At 42.0% G+C, this 24003-nt stretch overlaps 8 protein-coding genes across 8 annotated transcripts; 5 read left to right on the top strand and 3 right to left on the bottom strand.

The window, feature by feature from the left end:
* Positions 1-1727: 1727 nt before the first annotated feature.
* Positions 1728-2102, bottom strand: LOC115825084 (histone H2B 1/2-like). Its single transcript, XM_030788847.1, has one exon. It carries the CDS (start codon positions 2100-2102, stop codon positions 1728-1730), a length of 375 nt encoding a protein of 124 aa, XP_030644707.1.
* Positions 2103-3514: 1412 nt separating this feature from the next.
* Positions 3515-3835, bottom strand: LOC115825091 (histone H4). The gene has a single exon (XM_030788855.1). It carries the CDS (start codon positions 3824-3826, stop codon positions 3515-3517), a length of 312 nt encoding a protein of 103 aa, XP_030644715.1. The 5' UTR covers positions 3827-3835.
* Positions 3836-8874: 5039 nt separating this feature from the next.
* Positions 8875-9195, top strand: LOC115825092 (histone H4). Its single transcript, XM_030788856.1, has one exon. It carries the CDS (start codon positions 8884-8886, stop codon positions 9193-9195), a length of 312 nt encoding a protein of 103 aa, XP_030644716.1. The 5' UTR covers positions 8875-8883.
* Positions 9196-10915: 1720 nt separating this feature from the next.
* Positions 10916-11290, top strand: LOC115825085 (histone H2B 1/2-like). Its single transcript, XM_030788848.1, has one exon. The coding sequence runs from the start codon at positions 10916-10918 to the stop codon at positions 11288-11290; it is 375 nt and encodes a 124-aa protein (XP_030644708.1).
* Positions 11291-15726: 4436 nt separating this feature from the next.
* Positions 15727-16335, top strand: LOC115825075 (histone H1-like). Its single transcript, XM_030788837.1, has one exon. It carries the CDS (start codon positions 15727-15729, stop codon positions 16333-16335), a length of 609 nt encoding a protein of 202 aa, XP_030644697.1.
* Positions 16336-17152: 817 nt separating this feature from the next.
* On the top strand, positions 17153-17539 carry LOC115825079 (histone H2A-like). Its single transcript, XM_030788841.1, has one exon. The coding sequence runs from the start codon at positions 17153-17155 to the stop codon at positions 17537-17539; it is 387 nt and encodes a 128-aa protein (XP_030644701.1).
* A 962-nt stretch (positions 17540-18501) lies between these two features.
* Positions 18502-18912, top strand: LOC115825076 (histone H3). The gene has a single exon (XM_030788838.1). The coding sequence runs from the start codon at positions 18502-18504 to the stop codon at positions 18910-18912; it is 411 nt and encodes a 136-aa protein (XP_030644698.1).
* Positions 18913-19654: 742 nt separating this feature from the next.
* On the bottom strand, positions 19655-20029 carry LOC115825083 (histone H2B 1/2-like). Its single transcript, XM_030788846.1, has one exon. The coding sequence runs from the start codon at positions 20027-20029 to the stop codon at positions 19655-19657; it is 375 nt and encodes a 124-aa protein (XP_030644706.1).
* Positions 20030-24003: the final 3974 nt, after the last annotated feature.

Here is a 24003-nt window from a genome sequence, read left to right as displayed (position 1 = left end):
CTTGTGTTTGGTTCTTTGTGTGTGGTGTTTGCATGTTCTCCTGCAGGTGCTCTGGTTTCAAAAAGACTTCGAGTTGATCTGCGGGTGCCGTTGGCAGCTGCCTACTGCTTCTAGCTCATAGTGTGTGTCTGTGCTCACTGTTATTATGGGTTAAATGCAGAGGCTACATTTCACTGCTCACTGTGTGTGTGTGATAAAGTGCTTTTTCCTATACTTCTTCTCTCTATGCACATGTATTTGATCAGTCCTCATGCTGTGTCTTGTGTTTCAAGTTTGTCAGATGCAGAGACTAACACAAGACTTGCTTTTTACCCTTTAATACCTCACACTGATGACATATAGCGCACACACACACACATTGCTTTGACATGAAAGTCATCCATGAAAACATTTACAGCCATCACAAATGTTCAGAAATAATCTGATTCTGTACTAAAACTGCCAGTTTCAAGTTTATATTCTGTTGTATTTTTTTTTTTTTTTCCATGGAAAGGACGAATTGTGGGAACACAATTTCAAAGTGTAATCAACCTCTCAGATGATCCCATGGCAGCTGTGACAAAGGGCAGATCTAAAGTTGCCCAGTCCATCACAGAGGACTCCAGAACATCCTGTACTGACCAGGGATGCTAAAGTCCCTTTAACACTTTATGATAAATGATGAGGTACTCCATTTTCACTCTGTTACACTTGGCTTTCTATTGTATGGAGGAAAACAACCCAACCCATCTTATCAGTCATGCATACGGTTCTCACGTTTCTTTACTTGGATAACCTATTATATAATGGACTTTTAAATGCCCCTACTCTCAATCTTTTAAAAGATTTTTTTAAGTAACTTTTCCATCTGCTTCAAGTTGGTTTCCCATTGGTAATGGAGGAAAAAAAACCCCACTGATCAGATGTTTGTTCATTATATCATTCTGCTTCTCGGAAATACTCAGGTACGTAGAGTGCTTATGAAACAAGAATGAAGAGGTCAGCCATACCAGAGATGGAGCTGGGTAAAAGTCTTGCAAGTGCACATGAGGGATCAAACCAGCAGGCCAGGGAACAAGGCAGTTCTCATTGGCAGCTTGTTGGACAGACTGATGACAACTCAGAAATTCAGGTGAACAACATATATAGAAAATAGTCCTTAGTGATTGTCCCAAGTTATGTCTTGCCTCCAACATCTTCTGTACTTGAATATTAAAGCCAGTATCAGAGAAAGGATGAGTGTAAACTCTAGGCCCAGATGTCACCCTCTTCCCAAATCTGAGAGCCCAAGACTGAAAGTGTAAATTTATGAAGCAAGTGCTCTGGAATACACCAGACATTCCCAAGCATCACATTTAATATCACAATCACCACAATGTCAGTCCAAGTACTAGACATGTCTTATCAATTTAAGCTTTCATCAGTTATTATTTGAAATGTCCAAATAACCACTGGGATGAAGACACTAATTGGTTATTTCGGAACACACAGTAACTCCTGAAATTGAGGGACATTGTATGCATGTTATAAACAACATAAACCTTGATACAAAACTACTAGTCGGGTCAGAGCATGCTTGCACAACAGCCAGAAGTAAAAAAAAAAAAATTCACCAGTTAGGGAAAAGGATTAACAACTTTAACGTTGGAATACTTTTACCTGAGCAATAAGATGGTCAGTTCTCTTACAGATTTTGTGGGTGGCTCTTAAAAGAGCCTTTGGGTTTAGAAACTCTTCTCTGTTGACGTTTACTTGGAGCTGGTGTACTTGGTGACGGCCTTGGTGCCCTCAGACACGGCGTGCTTGGCCAACTCACCGGGCAGCAGCAGGCGCACGGCGGTCTGGATCTCCCTGGAGGTGATGGTGGAGCGTTTGTTGTAGTGCGCCAAGCGAGACGCCTCTCCAGCAATACGCTCAAAGATGTCGTTGACAAAGGAATTCATGATTCCCATGGCCTTGGAGGAAATGCCGGTGTCGGGGTGGACCTGTTTCAGGACTTTGTACACGTAGATAGCGTAGCTCTCCTTCCTGGTCCTCTTGCGTTTCTTGCCTCCTTTGCCGGCCGTCTTGGTCACGGCTTTCTTGGACCCTTTCTTGGGTGCAGATTTCGCAGGCTCAGGCATGACTATACTCTCTTAAAAACTTTGTGACTAGTAAAGTAACAGACTTTAAGTACCCGCTATAAGTAAAGGCTATTATGCAAATATGAGCAAAGTCTGCCCTCCTCCACTTTCACGTTCTTGCGGCAGAATCTACTGGTGCGTTATAACAAACAGGTCGTCTATTGGTCGCAGACTGTTTTGACGAAACGCAGTGGCAGTCCAATAGGAGTCAAGGAGGCAGAACAAAAAAATTTGATTTTGCGCGGGCTCCCTCCTGCCCAACCTCCTACAAATGAATTTGTTCTGTTATCAATACTTTATTAAATTCACTGTGCAAAAACGTTTTATTATTCTTTCCAAATATCAAACATACAACTTTATATTTTCCAGCGATTTACCCATTTTGCTCGAATGTCTTGAATTTCTCGACGTCTCCTGGGCGACCATTTATTCTATGTACGCACACTTTTTTTTTTAAACTCACCTGCAGTTGTCTACAGTTGTTCAAAAGGCTCAACAAGAATTTGTTTTTTGCGCGGGCTCCACGCTCTCCAGCCCCCCACCAAGCCCATTTGTTCTGCCCTCAACACTTTCATTTACTTCGCAAAAAAGTTTCCATGGGAGGCGTAGAGAAAGTAAAAGAAGTAGTCTTTTAAAAAAAGTACTCCAAGTACAGTTAAACGGTCGACCTTTTTTGCAAATTGTAAATGAGTGGCTATTTAACTCAAATATTTTTCAGGAAGGATAAAGTACTTCTATTGCTTTTTCCATCCCTGAAAGTTTCATTATACTGTCAGTATATCAAAGTTCTTAAGTTTCGAAGTGATTTGCGCTTCCCGCGTCGTTTCCATGCGTTTTTTTCCTTCAGTTTTCAAATAATTCATATGGATGCATGTACCTTTTTCACTCGCTTATCGTTACCACTGACACAGTTTTCTTACATGTCTAAGTGGACCACGACTAAGAAATGTTCAAGGAAAGAGAATGAACAGACGGATACATGTGGGTCTAAAAGCCCCATTATATAAGCTATTGTGCACCTCCGGTATAAAGCTTCAACAAAATGACCACACAGGGAAGGAAACCTACATCATTCAAGTATGCGCACATAGGACAGTACAAGGATGAGCGTAGATTTATCATATACACACACACACATATATGGGAGAGTGCCATGAAATGTAAATGACAAACACTGGTTGCGTTTTAGAGAAGCCATCAACGACTACCAATTTCAGCGCACGTTCGGATAAATTCAGTCTGCAGCCATGTAGCATCACACTTCACAGACGCTTATCAAACCCATAGTACCCAGACCATAAAACGGCACACTGACAGTCTAAACCACTAGGAACATGATGCTTTTTCAAAGCAATGTGGGTGGCTCTTAAAAGAGCCTTTGGGTTCATTTCGATGACAACGATGGAAATCGTTTAACCGCCGAAGCCGTACAGAGTACGGCCCTGGCGTTTCAAGGCGTACACCACATCCATGGCAGTCACGGTCTTTCGCTTGGCGTGCTCGGTGTAGGTGACGGCATCGCGGATGACGTTCTCCAGGAACACTTTCAGCACACCACGGGTCTCCTCGTAGATCAGCCCAGAGATACGCTTAACACCGCCACGGCGAGCCAGACGGCGAATTGCAGGCTTAGTGATACCCTGGATGTTATCACGGAGCACTTTACGGTGACGCTTAGCGCCTCCTTTGCCAAGACCTTTACCACCTTTTCCTCTACCAGACATTTTGCTCGTTCTTCGGTAAGCTCAGAACACTGAAACGCAGAGTTGACAGCACCCGCTCATATACTTCTGAAGAGGACCTCCTTGAAGCCATGTTGCGTGCCCGCCCTCCCCCAAATGGCGTTTTCTGCGTACGCATGCACACACGCGAGAGAGCGGGAGAGGGGGCGGAGTTTGCCTTATTATTCTGAGTTTACTATGCAAGAACATGTCTAGTACAGGGGAAAGGGGAAAGAGTGACTGACTGACTGACTGACTGACTGACTGAGTGTAGCCACTTGAAAATGAGAAAAATGTAGGTTGTGAGCCAGACTGACCTTAACACTTCACAACATACTACATATGTCAAGCTGCAGCCAAAGTACTGTGTTACTTACTGTGTTATTTACTGGGTAATCTGTCCCACGCCCCCCTTCTTTATTCTATGTAACCATCCATTGCTTCTTTTCGTCTCTTGTTAGTTGGGTTGGCCTGAAGTGTTGATGCATACAGGATAAATCTTCGTTTCTTTTTGATGCAAGTTGCTTAGTGTCCTCCCTGACCAATGACAGTTCAATACAAATGTAACAGTAGAAATGTTTAAGTTCATGTTTACAGCATTGAGTTGACCTGATAGCACCACAAAGGACATGACAGTACATGATTATGGTCATTCAAGAAACAAAACTTTTTTTAATTATCAATAAGTAAGTAATTTATCTAAAACATAAGGTAAAACCTTTACCTGTTTGCTATTTTTATTGGTCCAGTTATTGTATTGTGGTCAGTTCTATTTGTTTGGGTAGAATGAGTCTTTAGTCACTAGAAGCCAGATCAGCTATTGGCCATTAGCCGCCCAGGCAGATAGTGAAGCACTCCTATCACACAAAAACTGAAATAAAAGTTGATGATTGCGCTGGCTCCATGACCATCTAAACCACTCTCTGCAGTTCTTTCAGTGACTCAGTTCTGGATTCCCATCACCTGCTATCAGAATTTATTTTCAGATCATGGCAGCTTCAAATGAACGTGCACCGAGGCTAAAATGTGAATTTTCCATGCCCATTATCTGGGATTGTTTCTACATTTTGTTCTGTGTTTTGGTGATCTCTGTTCTTTAATATTATGTATGAAAAGAAAAAAAAAAAAAAAGAATTTTCTTCATAAGCCATTTTAAATGAAGCAATACATGTTCCAGCAATTTGTAAAAAGCACACAGACTTTCAGTCCTTTGTCAGTTTACATGTCTCACTATCCTCAGTTACTTTGTAGCAACACAAACATGTTGTGCAGTAACTATACCAAACACACTCCTTCTCAGAGACATCTTTGTGAGGCAAACTCTCTGAAGGGTGCCTGTCCACACTGTCATTGCATTTCTATTGTAATCATTGGCTGTAAATGCAAGGTACTCTTTTAATAACTTATGTGAAAATGTTTTTCTTATTCCTTTTCCTTCAATCATTTCATTTTTATCAATCATCACATTCCTTGTTCCACGTACAGTCTTTTTGTCCTCTCATGATTGTAATCATCACTGTGAAAATAAAGCCACCCAATTTCAGATATGAGTTTTTTATTAACAAGTAGAGAGGAGTCCACAACTCTCTGATTAAATGTAATAGTTTGGTACACACAAACAGGAGTTCCAGTTTTGTCATATCCTTAATAGTTAGAAATGAGAGCTTTGATACAATAGCAAAACCTAGTTTTCTTAAATACATAACAGAAAATGATAAAATAAAGGGTTGATTTTTTCAAAAGTGTTTATGCCTCAATTGTCTTCCATTTGTAGAACGAGCTTTTTACAAATTGCTGGGACACGTTGCTTCATTTAAAGCCTCTTGCAAAGATATTTGCTATTTCATGCCTTTTCTGCTCTCCTTTTTGAAATGATTTTATTCTATTTCTTTTTTACAAAATCTGAGAGAACATAGTTCACCAAAACACAAAAGACAGAAATAATGGAGATACAATCCCAGATAGTGGATGTGGAAAATTCACATTTTAGACTCAGCGCACGGTCACTTGAAACTGTCATGATCTGAAAGTACCTGGCGATGGGAACGCAGAACTGAATCACTGAAAAGAACAGTAGAGAGTGGTTTATATGGTCACAGAGCCAGCGCAGCCTCAATTGTTGTTTGAGTTTTGGTGTGATAGAAGTGCTTCACTATCCGTCTAGGCAGCTAATGGCCAATACACGATCTGGCTTTTAGTGACTAATGACCCATTCTGCCCAAACAAATAGAACTAACCACAATACAATTATGTTTTAGATAAATTACTTACTTATTGATAACTGAAAGGAAAGGAAGTTTTGTTTCTTATGAATGACCATAATCATGTGTTGTAATGTCCTGTATGGTGCCATCAGGGGGGTATTCCAGAAAGCAGGTTTAGTGAAAACTAAGAGTTAGTTAACTCAGAGCAAATAAAAAACCTCCTAATAGAAGAGCCTTATAGCTTCATTCTCCTACCAAAACAAAGTCATAAGGCTCTTCTATTAGTAGGTTTACTACTTGCTCTGAGTTAACTTATTCAGTCACTCACTCACTATCTAATCCGCTTATCCTATTTAGGGTCACGGGGGGTGCTGGAGCCTATCCCAGCGCTCATAGGGCGAAAGGCGGGGAAACAGCCTGGACAGAAATATTAAACCTCCTAATATACAGGTTGCCAGTCCATCGCAGGGCAGACACACAAACAAACATTACCACACACATTCATACCTAGGGGCAATTTAGTGTCTCCATCTCACCTAACCTGCATGTCTTTGGACTGTGGGAGGAAACCCACGCAGACACGGGGAGAACATGCAAACTCCACACAGAAAGGACCCTGGCCGCATGGCAATCGAAACCGAGACCTTCTTGCTGTGAGGCGACAGCGCTACCCACTGCACCATCGTGTCGCCCTGACTTACTCAGTGTTTTCACTAAATCTGCTTTCTGGAAATACCTCCCAGGTCAAATCAATGCTGTAAATATAAACTTAAACATTTCTGCAGTGCAGTCGTACTGAATGAGAATCAATACATTTGAATTGAACTGTCATCAGTCAGGGAGGACACTCAGCAACTTGCATAAAAAAACCCGAAGATTTATCCTGTATGCATCAACACTTCAGGCCAACCCAACTAACAAGAGACGAAAAGAAGCAAAGTATAGTTACATAGAATGAAGAGGGTGGAGGTGGGACAATTACCTAGTAAATAACACAGTAAGTAACACAGTACTTTGCGGTTTGACATATGTAGTATGCTGTGTAGTGTTAAGGTCAGTCTGGCTCACAACCTACATTTTTCTCATTTTCAAGTGGCTACACTCAGTCAGTCAGTCAGTCACTCTCTCCCCTTTCCCCTGTACTAGACATGTTCTTGCATAGTAGGGTAAAGGTACCTATTAAGCTCAGCAAAATCTACATTTAGATATTTTTAGAGCACAAGACATTGATTCTAGCAGTGGAAGTTATGTTACAATGAAACATTAATCTTACATACAATAATATTTCACTTAATTTAAATGCTGTTGTTATTTAAAATAAAGATATACATCTTTAGCAAAAAATCTGGCTGTGCTTAATGGGTACATTTTGTACCCTTTAAGCACACCCCTGTTCCAAATAAGCTCAGAAAAATATATTTTATTAAAAAGTGGTTGTTTAGTTAAAAATACACATTTAAAATAAGTTTTATTCGAAGGTATAAGAGTCAATAACAAATACCAAACTACTAAAATCAAGCAACACGTCATTAAAATAGATTAATTATTTCATTCACAGTGTAGTGTCATTCAAACTAATTGCTCCCTCTAATTCTGATGGCTCCTTCTTCGTATAGGCGACATGCCTTTTACATCTTTGGGCACGCACTATAGTTTCGCCTCGATTTTGTCATCCTAAGGCTGCAAAAATAATTTATTAGGCCTGATCATTTTTTGAAGATTAACTTAAAAAGTTACAACAATTAGTGAAAGCTTAAAGCCTGTTCACGAAATGTTTACATAGACATGCCATGTAAATGAGCTTAAAGGGAGCATACTGGGCTTAACTGAAGCAGCAGCAATTTTTGATTAAAAAACATTATGTGAAACTTTAAGTACAATATTTTGCAACATAAATGATCTTGGTTATATATCAAATTTGTATGTGCCTATAATATGAACAAATAATACTGATAATGTATATTAAATGACACTTTTTCTTGTTGATGTCACACTGACGCTGTCTGGTTTTTATAGCACTGTACCCTTTAAGCTCACCTTACAATGATATGAATTCTTGAAAAATTACAGTAATCTACAACTATTGACCATCAACAAACTGGTATATTTTGCTATTATGGATTTTAAAATATAACCAAGTAATACCTGTGATGTAATATATTGCTGTAGCACACAATCTTAAATGGCTAGTATGCTAACTGTGTACCGTAGCACCTGTGCTATGTCTCTAAAACAGTCTTTTGATTTAACTGTAACTGTTTCCCACATCCAAGTTCCAAGTTATACTATGCATAGATCTAAACGTTAATCTCTCAATTTTGCAATAAATAATGATAATTACCAAAATAAACATTAAAACGTCTAAAAAAATGTGAGTTTACGGGACTCCTGGTCAAAGTTTTCGGACAGCTTTCAAAATGACCACCAGCAAGATTGAGCACATGGACACACATATCTGAGTGTTCAATTATCTGATTGGCTTAAAATTAGAGGAGGTATGTAGTAGCAAACACATTAATTGGTTAAGACATCAAGTAGTGTTATAAATTATATTTTCTTTAAGTAATTTGCGTTAAAAGATGGCAGTGTGCTTAATGGGTACGTGAGTCAGTCAGTCAGTCAGTCTCTCCCCTTTCCCCTGTACTAGACATGTTCTTGCATAGTAAACTCAGAATAACGAGGCAAACTCCGCCCCCTCTCCCGCTCTCTCGCGTGTGTGCATGCGTACGCAGAAAACGCCATTTGGGGGAGGGCGGGCACGCAACATGGTTTCAAGGAGGTCCTCTTGAGAAGTATATGAGAGTGTGCTGTCAACTCTGTGCTTCATTGTTCTGAGCTTACCGAAGAACGAGCAAAATGTCTGGCAGAGGAAAAGGTGGTAAAGGTCTTGGCAAAGGAGGCGCTAAGCGTCACCGTAAAGTGCTCCGTGATAACATCCAGGGTATCACTAAGCCTGCAATTCGCCGTCTGGCTCGCCGTGGCGGTGTTAAGCGTATCTCTGGGCTGATCTACGAGGAGACCCGTGGTGTGCTGAAGGTGTTTCTGGAGAACGTCATCCGCGATGCCGTCACCTACACCGAGCACGCCAAGCGAAAGACCGTGACTGCCATGGATGTGGTGTACGCCTTGAAACGCCAGGGCCGTACTCTGTACGGCTTCGGCGGTTAAACGATTTCCATCGTTGTTATCGAAATGAACCCAAAAGCTCTTCTAAGGGCCACCCACATTGCTTTGAAAAAGCATCATGTTCCTGGTATATTAATCCAAGATATGCTGTTCTGGGCTGTCATGTTCTGCGTTAGGATTGACAATTCCATATTTGGCCACTCCTTACCTACACGTTGAGCCATTATTTCAAACCTGAGCCTGTTTCATCTAGCTGAAGTTGTTGAGTCGTTTGGTTTTGTTAGCGCCAATACAATGCAAACGGCAATGGGTGCTTCAGAGTATGTATGCTTCAAAAGTGAATGATGGTTATGGTCCGATTATTACTGTGTTTGCAATTTTGCGGCGTTACTTTGTATAATCTCAACACTGTCAGTGTCACAGAGCAAATCGAGATAAAATGGGTAAAAAAACATTACCGAGCAGAAATGAATTAACATTCCACGCCGTCTGCGACGGAGCGATGTTTGGCGATTACGCTACCACGTAGCAGAAGGTTCCAAACTGGACTCTTCGATGGTGGAATGAGTTGCCCAATTTCACCGGATTTGCTGACTAAGACTCAATTTTTTCCTTGATTCCTTATTCCCATAAGCACAAGCGCAACCTTAGACTTGATGCCTACCGACTCTCTTGATAACTGAAATATTCCTATGCAATACTTGCCTCTCCATGATGTATATTTTACGGCACCTCCTTATATATTCGGTAAATCTATTCTGATCCTTATTTGTGTACAGGCTTTTATGACGTAGATTCCCTTCCCATTATGACAGATATTTCTTAGCGCTCATTTTGGTGAAACTTTATGCCGAAGTTCCACAACACTTTATATAATGGGGCTTTTGACTTGTTCATATCTCTTCACTCTTTTTTTTCCTTCAGCATTTCTTATATGTACTGCAAGTGGGCCGCGGGTAGGAAAACCGTCTCATCTGTAATGGTAGACGAGTGAAAAAGGTAGGCGTGTGTGTGTGTGTGTGCGCGCGCGCATCCACACGAATTATTTGAAAACAGATCAAAGAAACAGTTGCATGCAAACAACGCTGGAAAGTTCAAGACACTGTAAGAATTAGGGACAAATTACTTCGAAGGTGAGATGAACTAAGAACCTTTATGTTTGATATTCTGATAGTGAAATGAACCTTTCTTCCCCCCACAATAAATGAAAACTTTGAAGGCAGACCAAAGGAGCTAGGGGCGGGGGTGGACAGCGTTGAGCCCGCGCAAAGACACATCCCTATTGAACCTTTATGACTAACGGTAGGTAAGTTTAAAAAAAAAGTGTGGGTACATACGAATTATTTGGAGACAGAATCAGCGGTCGTGTAAGACACGCCGAAAAGGTCAAGACATTCGGGCGGCATGGGTAAATCACTTGAAACTATTAAGTTGTATGTTTAATACTCTGACAGAATAATGAAACGTTTTTGCCCAGCAAATTTAATAAAACTTTGAAGGTAGAACAAAGGAAACTGAGAGGGGGTTCGAGTGCTTGGAGCCCGCGCACAACCATTTATTTTTTTTCAGTCTCTTTGACTCTCCCATTGGAGGCCTTTGCATTTCGTCAGAACTGTCTGTGGCCAATAGACGACCTGCGTTTTATCACGTAGCAGTAGAGCCCGGATGTTCATCTTATTTGCATAAGGGCCTTTACTTATAGCGGGTACTGGGGCGCGGGAGAGGTAGTTCTTGTTGAGTTTTCGCTGAAACGTGAACAACTATGCCTGAGCCTGCGAAATCTGCACCCAAGAAAGGGTCCAAGAAAGCCGTTACCAAGACGGCTGGTAAGGGAGGCAAGAAACGCAAGAGGACCAGGAAGGAGAGCTACGCTATCTACGTGTACAAAGTGCTGAAACAGGTCCACCCCGACACCGGCATTTCCTCCAAGGCCATGGGAATCATGAATTCCTTTGTCAACGACATCTTTGAGCGTATTGCTGGAGAGGCGTCTCGCTTGGCGCACTACAACAAGCGCTCCACCATCACCTCCAGGGAGATCCAGACCGCCGTGCGTCTGCTGCTTCCCGGTGAGTTGGCCAAGCACGCCGTGTCTGAGGGCACCAAGGCCGTCACCAAGTACACCAGCTCCAAGTAAACTTCAACAGAGAAGAGTTTCTAAACCCAAAGGCTCTTTTAAGAGCCACTCACAAAATCTGTAAAAGAACTGACCATTTTAAACTTAAGTGGAAAAGCACACACAAAAATAGTTGTTATAACTTTATTTTGACTGCTGGTTTTTCATCAAAACAAAGTTGTGCGACGTCTACACATTGCTTTGTGGCCCAAGCAACTGTGTGCTTGTTCTAGCATGATCAAGGAAGTGCATTTCAAAGAATGAATGATAAAACATGGCCTTAAATGTGATATAGGGAATTATACTGCGTACTCAGCTTTTTTTACACCACTTTCAGCCTTGCCATGTTAGATTTGGAAAGAGAGTCACCACTGGGAATTAAACCCCTTTCTCTGGTATTGGCGTGATTATTGATTACTAAAGTACAGAGACAAGGTGCAGCTTGGACCAATTGCTGAGGTCCTTTGTCAATATGAAACCCCATCTGAATTTCTGAGTTGTCATAAAGTCAGTGTCTTATCTGCCCGACAAGTTACTGGTGAGAACTGACTCATTCCCAAGCCTGTTTGATCCCTCGTGCACTTGTACTGAACTGCCCAGCTTCATCTCTGGTATGGCTGATTTCTACATGCTTGCACAATTTGTTTCATGTCATTTTACAGATGTTCTGTCTACAAGAGAATATTGAAAAGGAGAATAATATAATGATCAAACATTGACTAAATTAACGAAGGGGAAGGCTGAACAAGTTCAAAAGTGAATTGATTGGGGGTGAAAAAAGGGGGAAAATTTTTAAATAGTTGGAAAGCTTTGTTAAAAAGGGATACTACACCACCGTGGATTCCCGGTGCATGTGGCAGGGCCTGCAGCACATCACAGACTACCAGCAGAGGAGCAGGGTGGTCACAGCCAGCCACCCCACACTGCCAGATGAGCTGAACGAGTTCTACACTTGCTTCGAGGCCCTGAACATGGACCAACAGAGAGAGACCATGGCCACAGAGAGCACATTGAGCACACCACTAACCGTGTCAGCGGCAGATGTGCATGTGGCTCTGAGGAGAATAAACCCACGGAAGGCGGCTGGCCCAGACATCATCCCAGTGCGTGCACTCAGGGTTTGCTCGGCAGAGCTGGCTGATGTGTTTACAGACATATTCAATCTGTCCCTCGAGCAAGCTTCTGTGCCTTCCTGCTTCAAGTCCACCACCATTGTACCCCTCCCAAAGAAAAGCACCGTGACCTGCCTGAATGAATATCGCCCTGTGGCACTCACTCCAGTTGTGAAGTGTTTTGAAAGGATAGTCATGGCACACATCTAGGAGAACATTCCAGATACTTTAGACCTTCTACAGTTTGCTTACCGACGGAACCGGTCCACTGATGATGCAGTCAGCACTGCCATACACACAGTCCTCACCTGTGCTGTACACACTCTTCATGCACGACTGCGTGGCCTTCCAGAACAACACCAGCATCATCAAGTTTGCTGATGACACAACAGTCATTGGACTGATCACTGGAGGGGACGAGACATCGTACAGGAGGGAGGTGGCAGATCTGGTGGCCTGGTGTCATAACAATAATCTCTCCCTTAATGCAGACAAGGAAATGATTGTTGACCCAAGGAGGAGGGGGGGAGCTGCACGCACCACTGCACATAGGTGAAACTGAGGTGGAGAGGGTGAAAACATCAGTGAGGATCTCACCTAGTCTTACAACACACAGCACATCATCAGAAAGTCCCAGGAACAATTATACTTTCTAAGAAGGCTGAGGAAATCTGGCATGCCAGCCAAAATTCTCGGTAACTTCTACAGGAGTACGATCGAGCGCGTCCTTACCAGCTCCATCACAGTCTGGTATGGAAACTGCACTGCTCAGGACAGGAAGGCTCTCCAGCGCGTGATTAAAACTGCACAGTCCATTTCAGGAGCAGCCTTCCCCCTGCTGCAGGACACTTACAACACCAGGGTCATTAGGAGGGCCCAGAACATCATCAGGGACAGTACCCCCCCCAGTACAGCCTCTTCACACTTCTACCATCAGGCAAGCGCTATAGAAGTGTGAAGTCCAGGACATCAAGACTGACAAGCAGCTTCTACCCACAGGCAATCAGGCTTGTGAATGACTCTTTCACACGAGGCCCGCTTTGACTGGAGGACCACTGACTGACACACACATTACTTAATGAACACTACTCAACTCTGTACACACAGCACAGCTGTTAGTACTGCTGTCCTACTACTGTCATCGTGCAATATTGCACAGTGCACTTTATGACTGCTGCTCTCTGCCCCCTTGCACATACTGCACATGTAACTGCAACAACAGCACATGTAACTTAAATGCTAATACTCCAATACTAAGGTACTTGTCATAGATCTACCTCACTGTCATGGTTCTACCTCAACTGTTATTTTTCTCTTGCTTTTTGTCTCTTGTCTTCCTTATAAGATTTTTATTTTTTATTTATATATTGTCTTTTATTCATACTTGTCTGGTAACGGAGGATTAGCAAAGAAAAAATTTCATTGTACAGTGTAACTGCCTGTTTTGCTGTGCACATGAGAATAAAACTTGAATCTTAAAAATTCAAAATTTCCATTTTTTTCTAAAGTAGTTGCTTCTAATATAGATCTAATGGCTTCTAATATAGATATAGTAGATCTAATATAGAGAGCTCACCTTGGACATGGAGGCTGTTCAAAGTTCTTTGGATTACATGTCATTCAAATGAAGAATTGTGAGAGCCATATGTGTGATTGACGAGATATATGGTGATTTTATATAATATGGTAGAGACAGAAGTGTAACAGAGTTGAAATGGTCCCTTGTTATATGTCAATTATCCATAAGTAAACATCCCAGGTCAGTACTGATTGTCCTGGAGCTGCCCATAGTGTACTGAACAATTATAGATCTGCCCTTTCCTTTCCTTTCCAGCTCCTGTAGGATGAACTGCTTACACTTTGAAATTTTACTATTCTCAGGAGAAAAACAATGCAATTCAAAATATACCCCCTTACACCCTAGCAATATTGGTGCATAATCAGAATATTTCTGAACACTATTGATGGTTGTAAATATTTTCCTGCATGATTTTCACATCAAAACAGTGAGTGAGATAGCAGTGTAACAAATGTAATGGGCTTTCAAGGCGAGCATTAATATTAACAGTTCCCCTTAACAACACTAGAGTCATGTGGTGTCACTGCTCCTATTAGAGATATGGCTGTGAGTACCAGTCTGTGTGTGAAAACTAAAATATGCATGAAACATTTACAGTGAGCACATTATGAAAACTGTGTTTGTGTGTATGTTATGTGTATGAAGATCATGTGGAAATGTGGTGAACTAGAAGGCTGACAGTCCACATTAAGAAATGTGTGTGTGTGTGTGTGTGTGTGTGTGTGTGTGTGAGTGAGTGAGAGATTCCATTAAATGCCAGTGTCATTTTCAATAATTCTGATAGCTGTAATTTTCCATACACTCCATTAAAATGCATATGAAAATTGTTCAGTACAATATCTGTGTTGCAACCGTGGTAGCTGATTATTTTGTTATTTTGAAACAATGAGGACGTCCTGAAAGATCAAACATTGTTAGTGAGCACATTAAGAGACTTGTATGTCTGCATGTGTGTGTTTGCTATATGTCGTTAGCTTTCACTTTTAAATGGCAAGAATTTCTCTCAAGTTCAGCGCAGTCTAAAAAGAACAAGGCTCATTTCTGGAAATGTCTTTGCAAATTTAGTATATATACAAAATATCTGAATGAATGATATCGGAAGGATATCTGAATAAGAACAATACTAAGACGACCACGACTACTACCACTAATAATAATTTGTGGTAATTCCAAAGTGACATGCTCCTGAGTGCGCTGTGTTGCAGTGAGGGATACAAGTTAGGCCATGGCGTGGTCAGTGTGCTTCGAGCATGCACATTCGAAGCCTTTTTCAAACATATAAAATTTCTCACGCCCGTTTGCAGTTATATTATTGCATTGCCAAGGCTTTCTTTCAAAACGTCAAACAGTCTGCATGGCGCATATGACAAGTGTTTCTCCATTTATTCTTCAAATATCTCATCAAACACGCGCTAGCCCATTCGTTTTTGCTGTTTAAGGGCGCGGTTATGAAGGAGAAGCACTGAAATAAACGAAAGTTCATCCGATCGCATCAATTTTTCATGAGGGGGAATGTCTTCGGAAGGGGTATCGAAGGTTTTCTCTGTTTCACATCGTCCCGTGAGGAATCTATCACGGAATTTGTACCGAGAGAAAACACAAGTGAGAAAGATTCGCGGAAGCACCGAAACACAGAGACGACTCGGTTGAGTCTAAACGGCTCTCATGGAACGCTTAAGGCCAGCCCTCGGCTTTCTGAGCGCACTAAGCAATACAGATCTTCGTCTGTGTGAGTTGCAGTAGCGGTTGACAAAAAAGTCGAAAATATGGCAGAAGAGGCTCCAGCACCCGCCGTCGCAGCGCCCGCTAAAGCTCCCAAGAAGAAGGCGGCACCCAGGCCCAAAAAAGCGGGACCTAGCGTCGGCGAACTCATCGTTAAAGCTGTTTCAGCTTCGAAAGAACGAAGTGGGGTTTCCCTCGCCGCTCTTAAGAAGGCTTTGGCTGCTGGCGGCTACGACGTGGAGAAGAACAACTCCCGCGTCAAGATCGCTGTCAAGAGCTTGGTAACTAAAGGCACTCTGGTCCAGACCAAAGGAACTGGCGCATCCGGTTCTTTCAAGCTGAACAAGAAAGCCGAGGCCACCAAGAAGAAACCAGCCAAGAAAGCCGCGCCGAAAGCCAAGAAACCTGCTGCTAAGAAGCCCGCTGCTGCCAAGAAGCCTAAGAAAGCAGCGGCAAAGAAGCCAGCTGCGGCCAAGAAGGCAAAGAAACCAGCCGCCGCTCCCAAGAAAGCCGCCAAGAGCCCCAAAAAGGCCAAGAAGCCCGCAGCGCCTAAGAAGGCGGCCAAGAGCCCCAAGAAAGCCAAGGCAGCCAAGCCTAAAGCGGCTAAGCCTAAGGCAGCAAAGGCGAAGAAGGCAGCCCCTAAAAAGAAGTAAAGGAACAAGCTGTAACCTGAAAAGCTTGTCCAATCAACGGCTCTTTTAAGAGCCACCCACTAATTTCTTGTAAGGCATAATATTCCATATCTGCGTGCTGCTCCACGGCGTTGTGAAACGGTAAGTAGAGCATTGCAGGTCTGTAGATAGACAGGGACGACGCTGTTTCCTTCCATAAAGCAGTAAATATGAGTGTATGTAACAGGTATATGTAAATATAAATGCATGAAGTTTATCTTACGTATATGATTCATTCCCGTGCAGACAGGTTGACCCGTCACACCACAAACACGATAACAAATTGGTAAAGAGGGTTTGTTTACCCTCAGAGTTAAAATCAAGTTCAGAGTAGCTGGAATGCGAGGGATTTCATTAAAATAGTCCGCTTAAGACATCACTGTTGTAGGGAATGGAAAATTGTGTTACTGACACTGTTACTGAAATGAGAGACGGATATTAAGAGCAAATGATGGAAACTCGTGAAATGACTGGATTTAAAGCTCTGGAATGTACATTTTGTCTGGTCGTTTACTTTAATGAATTTCGACGAGGTTCACGAGTTGATAAACGAATGAAACATTTTTCAATTTCAGTGGATTTGGTGTGTTTCCTCTGGCTAGAGCGGGAACTTTGGAAACAGGCTCGAAGCAGGGATGGTGTGGGTTGGGTTTGCTTGTGAAGGCACCGCGATGATTGGTTGACATCACAGCAAGACACTGGCCAATCCACGGACGGCAGCAAATCCAATAAATGCGTGCCCCCAAGTACAGTGTGGTATTTCTGACTAGTTTTTGACTACGTCTACAACAGCACAAACATGAGTGGAAGAGGAAAAACCGGTGGCAAAGCCAGGGCCAAGGCTAAGACTAGGTCGTCCAGGGCTGGACTCCAATTCCCCGTCGGTCGTGTGCACAGGCTTCTGCGGAAAGGCAACTACGCCGAGCGGGTTGGTGCTGGTGCCCCTGTCTACCTTGCCGCCGTGCTCGAGTACCTGACTGCTGAGATCTTGGAGTTGGCTGGCAACGCTGCTCGCGACAACAAGAAGACTCGTATCATCCCCCGTCACCTGCAGCTGGCCGTCCGAAACGACGAGGAGTTGAACAAACTGCTTGGCGGAGTCACCATCGCTCAAGGTGGCGTGCTGCCCAACATTCAGGCAGTTCTGTTGCCCAAAAAGACCGACAAGCCAGCCAAGGCCAAGTAAAGTGTGCAGAGGCGATCTGCTCGTCCCATCCCCAAAGGCTCTTTTAAGAGCCACACAACTATTCCCGTAAAGAGAACAAATTGTCATTACTGTCGTACATGTATTACAAAACAGATTAAACTGCTCAAGTATTCAATAGTGTTTCCTTAACGGACCGGTACGTCTATACGCTTTTTTTATCTCTACGTTTCTGTACATTTCTATTTATTTCACATGTACATATCTCCTTATATTACTCCTGTATTTACCCTTTATTGCTCTTTCATTATTCTTATTTAACTGCTACACTTTGCAAGCTGGCCCCGAGCCAAAGAATTTCATTGCTGATAATGTCCACATTGTTATCTAGTAAATGACAACTGGGCCACGTCTGGGCCACGTCCGTACAAGTGCCGCAATATGCCATTTAATTTCGCTTGTGAAAAAGTCAATTTCCTTCTGGGGAGGACCCTGAGCAAGTCTATTGTCCAAAGTATAGCTTGTCACAACTGTATCTTCAACCTCTGAAGAGCGATTAGCCGTTTTTTTGTCTGTTACAAGCACCGTTTCAGTTTCGTCCACAAGTTGTACTGCACCTTTATGTTAGGACAGCATGGAAACATTCACGCATACAGATGTTTCCTTAAATGTGGGCCATACTTATGTGGCTGTCTTTTGTTTCAAGGCCGACCTACACTATCGCGTAGAGAAAGCTTTTAGAATTTAGAAAAATGGGGCATTAGAAAGTGCACTGGGGCCGCGCGCGAAAAACAGGGGCGGTTCTACACAGTTTGAATTAGGCGGCAAACAAATGCAGAGAGCACAAACGGTTCTAGCATCGCCCCCGCACTGGTCCTCGTCCAATCAGAGCACACAATACTGCCCTGTCCAATGAGTGAGCGCTGTCTCAAAGCTTTATATAGCCCTGTTAGACATAAGACCGGCACACTTCTACTGTTAGTAAAAGAAGATAAACCAAGAAGATGGCAAGAACCAAGCAGACCGCTCGTAAATCGACTGGTGGCAAAGCCCCCAGGAAGCAGCTGGCCACTAAAGCTGCTCGCAAAAGCGCCCCGGCCACCGGTGGCGTCAAGAAGCCTCATCGTTACAGGCCCGGCACCGTGGCTCTCCGAGAGATCCGCCGTTATCAGAAATCCACTGAGCTGCTTATCCGTAAGCTGCCCTTCCAGCGTCTGGTAAGGGAAATCGCTCAGGATTTCAAGACCGACCTGCGCTTCCAGAGCTCTGCCGTCATGGCTTTGCAGGAGGCCAGCGAGGCTTACTTGGTCGGTTTGTTCGAAGACACCAACCTGTGCGCCATCCACGCCAAGAGAGTCACCATCATGCCCAAGGACATCCAGCTGGCCCGTCGTATCCGCGGCGAGCGTGCTTAAGTTAACCGCTTACCTACCCAAATCTACAACGGCTCTTTTAAGAGCCACCTCAGTCATCTATCAAAAGATCACGTATTCCAGCTATAATGGCCAACACCCGAACAATGTGAAACACGCTAATGATGAATAGTAATATAGCTGACAGATGACCTTAGACAATAAATCCAAACCTTCTTTCTGACTAACCAGAACTGTGGACAGCAGGCAACACGCCGGTTAAAATGTTCCTTGTGAAACTTGCTGACGTGTTGGTGTCTAACCATTAAATACATACCTTGTTCGTGAGGGCGTAACAAGGTTTTTCAGCTGAAAAATATATCCCAATTAACCGTTCTTTGGGTTGCTTCAGTACTGGTCAAATAATGATTAGTTAACAGCAGTAGGACAGTGGTGAAATGTTGCTTTCATGTCGTTAAGAGACAGGGAAAGCATACATTACAGAAGAGGAAATTTACTTTATCAGATGGAATTTTCAGAGAGAGGAATGTATAAAACGACTCCAGTTTCACAGATTTAGGGAGCTCTAATTATTTAATATAAAAAAAGATGCTTGCTGATTACTCCTAATTATTGTCCGTTTTGTTATCACATTGTGATTGCCGAATTGAGCGAATGCATTGCAAACTAATACTAACAGAGTTAGACGTAGAGGCAAGTAGCACAGAGCGGTCAGTTCTTTTGCGGACTTAGTAGGTGGCTCTTAAAAGAGCCTTTGGGTTTAGAAACTCTTCTCTGTTGAAGTTTACTTGGAGCTGGTGTACTTGGTGACGGCCTTGGTGCCCTCAGACACGGCGTGCTTGGCCAACTCACCGGGAAGCAGCAGACGCACGGCGGTCTGGATTTCCCTGGAGGTGATGGTGGAGCGCTTGTTGTAGTGCGCCAAGCGAGACGCCTCTCCGGCAATACGCTCAAAGATGTCGTTGACAAAGGAATTCATGATTCCCATGGCCTTGGAGGAAATGCCGGTGTCGGGGTGGACCTGTTTCAGCACTTTGTACACGTAGATAGCGTAGCTCTCCTTCCTGGTCCTCTTGCGTTTCTTGCCTCCTTTGCCAGCCGTCTTGGTCACGGCTTTCTTGGATCCCTTCTTGGGTGCGGACTTTGCGGGCTCTGGCATTTTCAACGTTGTCTGTAGATTCAGCAATAAATGATACAATGAGAGTCAAGCGACTGGTATTGAACAAGTGCTGTATGCAAATCAAGTCAACATTTGAGCTTCCAGCTCATTGGCTGGGTTTGGGCCGAATCCGTCGTTGTGCGATAAAAGCCAGATCAGCTATTGGCCACAGACTGTACTGGCGGACAGTAATGTTCTCCAATCATATAAAGACCACGCCAAAAGTTGATGTTGTGCGGGCTCCACTCCTCACGATCATCCAAATCCCTCTCTGCCATCCCCTCCATTGTTCAGTTTTGAATTCCCGCCGTAAAGCATAAGCAGTTGATTTCATATCATCAGTCATTTTCAAATGAGCGTGCATTGACTATAAAACATCTTGAATTTTCCATGTTAGACATGTGCAATCCTTCCTCTATTCGTTCAGAGGAAGAAAGAAAAAAAATGACACGTGAGGCTTAATAGGCATCCTAAAATCGATTTTTGATATGGGAGTGAAAATGCTAGCCACATTCACGATAAACAAACAAACAAACAAAAAAATTGTTAAGAAGCGACCATGGCCTTCTCCCTCGATGGTAGCTGGGTAGAACTCACTAGCAGCCGAGGTGTATGATTCAGCACAGCTAGAAAGCCCATTAGTGTGCTGGTCACCACAGTTTAATTTGAAGTTTCAAGTTTATTTAGAGCCCAATATCACTGTTTACAGTCTCAAAGGGCTTTAAAGGCCACAACAGTCAAAATCAAAACAGGATGGCACCCCCTGACTAATTTCTACTGCAACACCCCTGACACATGCACACAAACGCACATACACGCAATGTTGCTCAATGTAAACTTAATATCCAAAATTCATTTGTTATTCAGTATTGTCACTAATACTATGATGTTTAACTTTATATTTTTGTCAGTTTGTAAAGCTGAAGCCAAATTTCCATGCCTGATTACAAAGGTGGACAATCCAGCTGTTTTCAACTTAATTTTCTAAAGCACCTTAAGTTGTGTGCATTTTCTGTCAGTTGTGTTGTTCCTTTTAAATATGTTTGTGCTCCCAAAAAGAAGCATATGGATGTTTTATGTTTTTGACAATCATCTCTGCAAATTAATAAAATTACTGTTAAACAGATTAAACAGTAGTGTTTTTATTATTTTGAAATTTTATTTTATATTTAGAATGTTAATTTCTATAAAATATAATACATTTTAATGCAATGTAATGTCACATAGCATCAACATTTATTTTTGGCCCGTGGTCCTACGTCCAGATTAATTTTTGGCCCCTCATGGGAAAGAAATTTGGGCATCTCTGATCTGGTTAGATGAGTTGTATCAAACACATCTATAGTGTGTTAGGTGAAACAGATTGACCCTGACTAGAAGAGTTCAAAGAACTCCCCCACATCTTGTTTTCAAATCACCAGTGTGTGGACATGTATAAAGTGACAAACAACAGATGTTTTGCAGTGTTGTTGAGGAAGAAACAGCAGGTTTTGAGAAGGGTGGCGATTTGCGTGGGGAAATTCAACTGGTCATCAAGAATTATTTCACAAAAGACGGGACCATTACGCAATCAATGGAAATGGAAAGGCCCTGGACCAGAGATTGTCATTGCCGGCAGTATGATAAAGTGCTGGTGAATAATACACTGAAAAATTCATGTGTTTTTACAATTGATATTGTGGACCTTTGAGGCATAACCTTAACCACCTTTTCTTAAAACACTTGACATACTTGACAGTAAAGATTTCTCCCTGAGGTCAGAGAATGTAAATAAGTCTATGGCATATACTAAAAGTGCACTTAAAAATGACGCTGGTCTTTTTTCAGCACAATATGGCTGAGCTCTAAACCACAAATACAAAACATATGTAAATGCCCTGGGTGTGACACTCCTTTTGACACTACTGAAACCAATAACAACTACAAAAAACTAAAAACAAGAAAAAAAAACGTTCAACGTGACAGTGTTTTGTAATTGTTGTTGGCATTCATCCTTTTTTTCATCACTGAACTTTCTCATTTTGCAAAAGAAAGTTAAATGCCTCTCCCTGTTGCTGCTGGAACTAGCTAATTTAAATAATTGGTGATGACTAAATAAATAATAATTATTAATATTTCTGTTAACAACTCTGTATCTACTTAAATGATTAAATTATGTTTAGTATGTTTAGAATTTCAAAATATTAAAATCTGAATGAAGGCATGAAATCTTTAAACTTAGGTAGAGCTTGTTTCTGTCTCAAGCATAGAAAATGACATAAAAGAAGGTCTAATGATAATCCATGCTGGAAAGGCTGATTATACACAAAATTCTGTCAGTTAGCACTTGTAAAAGGCAGAAAATGTTGTACATAAGGATGTTCCCCAAAGGATAATTCTGAGGGAAGCCCATGTCTGTCAAAGGGAAGTATAAGTGTCACAACTTGCACCTTGTTTTGGACTTTTGTTTTGAAATGCCTTGTGCTCCTGTTACGTGTCTGTCTCCGCTCCTCACCTGATTCTGTTTATTCCATTTATTAACATCGTTTTACCCCTGTTAATTTCTTCCAATCATGTTCCCCCAGTTTGGTTCTCCTTTTGTATTTAAGCCCTTGTGTTTGACCTGTCCTTTGTCTATTGTTGTTTGTGTTTGTTTGAAGACACTGTTTGCATGTCTACTTTTTGTAAGTAAAGTCCTCCTTTTTTTTTTTTTTTGTTACCACAGTCACTGTGTTTTGCATTTGGGTCCAGCTCCACTGCATGCAAAGGCCTGTCTATGTATTGTCTACCTTCAATTTTCTCAATGTCATAATTTCACCATGCATAGTATTTTAATTATTGCCGTTAATTTTTTTTTTTTTTTTTTTTTCCAACAGAAGTGGGTTGTATGCAGACAAGTATAAAGGAATCAAAGATCACCACAATATTATCAAAGGACTCTAGATTACTGTTTTCATACCCAGACCACAAAGGTCCTGTCTACAGCACTGAGTAAGGATATGAAGAAACACCAATGAAATGGAAACCAAAGCTGCTTACAATACTTGATTTTGACTCACACCAAAGAACATGGATCGGATTTTTTTTCTACCTGGCTATGGAAAATATAAAGTGCAACTTTTTAGGGAGATCACTGAAGGTGGAACATCTCCATACTAGTCACTAGATATGAAAGTGTTTCCAACATTCTCTTATAATAATAATAATAATAATAATACTTTGTGTAGCACTTTTCATACAAAGAATGTAGCTCAAAGCGCTATTACATATCGGTACAAATAAAAATAATGAGAATAATAAAAAGCAATAAAATAAATAAAATGGTAGAAAATAGACCACACAATAAAAAAGCAAGGATAAACCACATAATTCAAGGGACATAAAACAGGAGAGATTGTCAAAATAAATAAAACAGTTTAGAGTAAAATAATTAAAAGAAGCAAGGATGAAGTGAGGGCAGCTATGAGGAAGATGAGGAGTGGAAAGGTGGTTGGCCTAGATGACATACCTGGGGAGGCATGGAGATGTTTAAGAGAGATGCAGTGGAATTTTTAACTTTATTGTTTAACACAATCTTGGAGACTGAGAGGAAGCCTGAGGAGTGGAGAAGAAGTGTACTGGTACTGACTTTCAAGAATAAGGGTGATGTGCAGAGCTGTAGTAACTACAGAGGTATAAAGTTGATAAACCACAGCATGAAGTTGTGGGAAAGAGTGGTAGAAGCTAGGTTAAGAATAGGGGTGACGATTAGCGAGCAGCAGTGTGGTTTCATGCCAGGAAAGAGCACTACAGATGCGATGTTTGCTTTGCTTTCTGCTAAACATCTTCACTCTGAGTAAATATGCATTAGCTGTCTTATTCTTCATAAGGAAATCAGTGTAGTTTGCTTAGAATTTTAGCCACCAGAGGGTAGTAAAGATCAGTTGAAAAATCACATGTGGTCACATAAGAGCTGTGTTTCATAATACAAGGCTCACAGAGAATTTCATTGGTCA

This window comes from Chanos chanos, chromosome 12 (genome assembly GCF_902362185.1).
Source record: "Chanos chanos chromosome 12, fChaCha1.1, whole genome shotgun sequence".
NCBI lineage: Eukaryota > Metazoa > Chordata > Actinopteri > Gonorynchiformes > Chanidae > Chanos > Chanos chanos.
The sequence above is the reverse complement of the archived record's forward strand: the minus strand, read 5'-3'. Positions and strand labels throughout refer to the sequence as shown.

Excerpts from the sequence above, each read along its gene's own strand:
- LOC115825084 (XM_030788847.1), bottom strand. The coding sequence starts at position 2,102 with ATGCCTGAGCCTGCGAAATCTGCACCCAAGAAAGGGTCCAAGAAAGCC.
- LOC115825091 (XM_030788855.1), bottom strand. The coding sequence starts at position 3,826 with ATGTCTGGTAGAGGAAAAGGTGGTAAAGGTCTTGGCAAAGGAGGCGCT.
- LOC115825092 (XM_030788856.1), top strand. The coding sequence starts at position 8,884 with ATGTCTGGCAGAGGAAAAGGTGGTAAAGGTCTTGGCAAAGGAGGCGCT.
- LOC115825085 (XM_030788848.1), top strand. The coding sequence starts at position 10,916 with ATGCCTGAGCCTGCGAAATCTGCACCCAAGAAAGGGTCCAAGAAAGCC.
- LOC115825075 (XM_030788837.1), top strand. The coding sequence starts at position 15,727 with ATGGCAGAAGAGGCTCCAGCACCCGCCGTCGCAGCGCCCGCTAAAGCT.
- LOC115825079 (XM_030788841.1), top strand. The coding sequence starts at position 17,153 with ATGAGTGGAAGAGGAAAAACCGGTGGCAAAGCCAGGGCCAAGGCTAAG.
- LOC115825076 (XM_030788838.1), top strand. The coding sequence starts at position 18,502 with ATGGCAAGAACCAAGCAGACCGCTCGTAAATCGACTGGTGGCAAAGCC.
- LOC115825083 (XM_030788846.1), bottom strand. The coding sequence starts at position 20,029 with ATGCCAGAGCCCGCAAAGTCCGCACCCAAGAAGGGATCCAAGAAAGCC.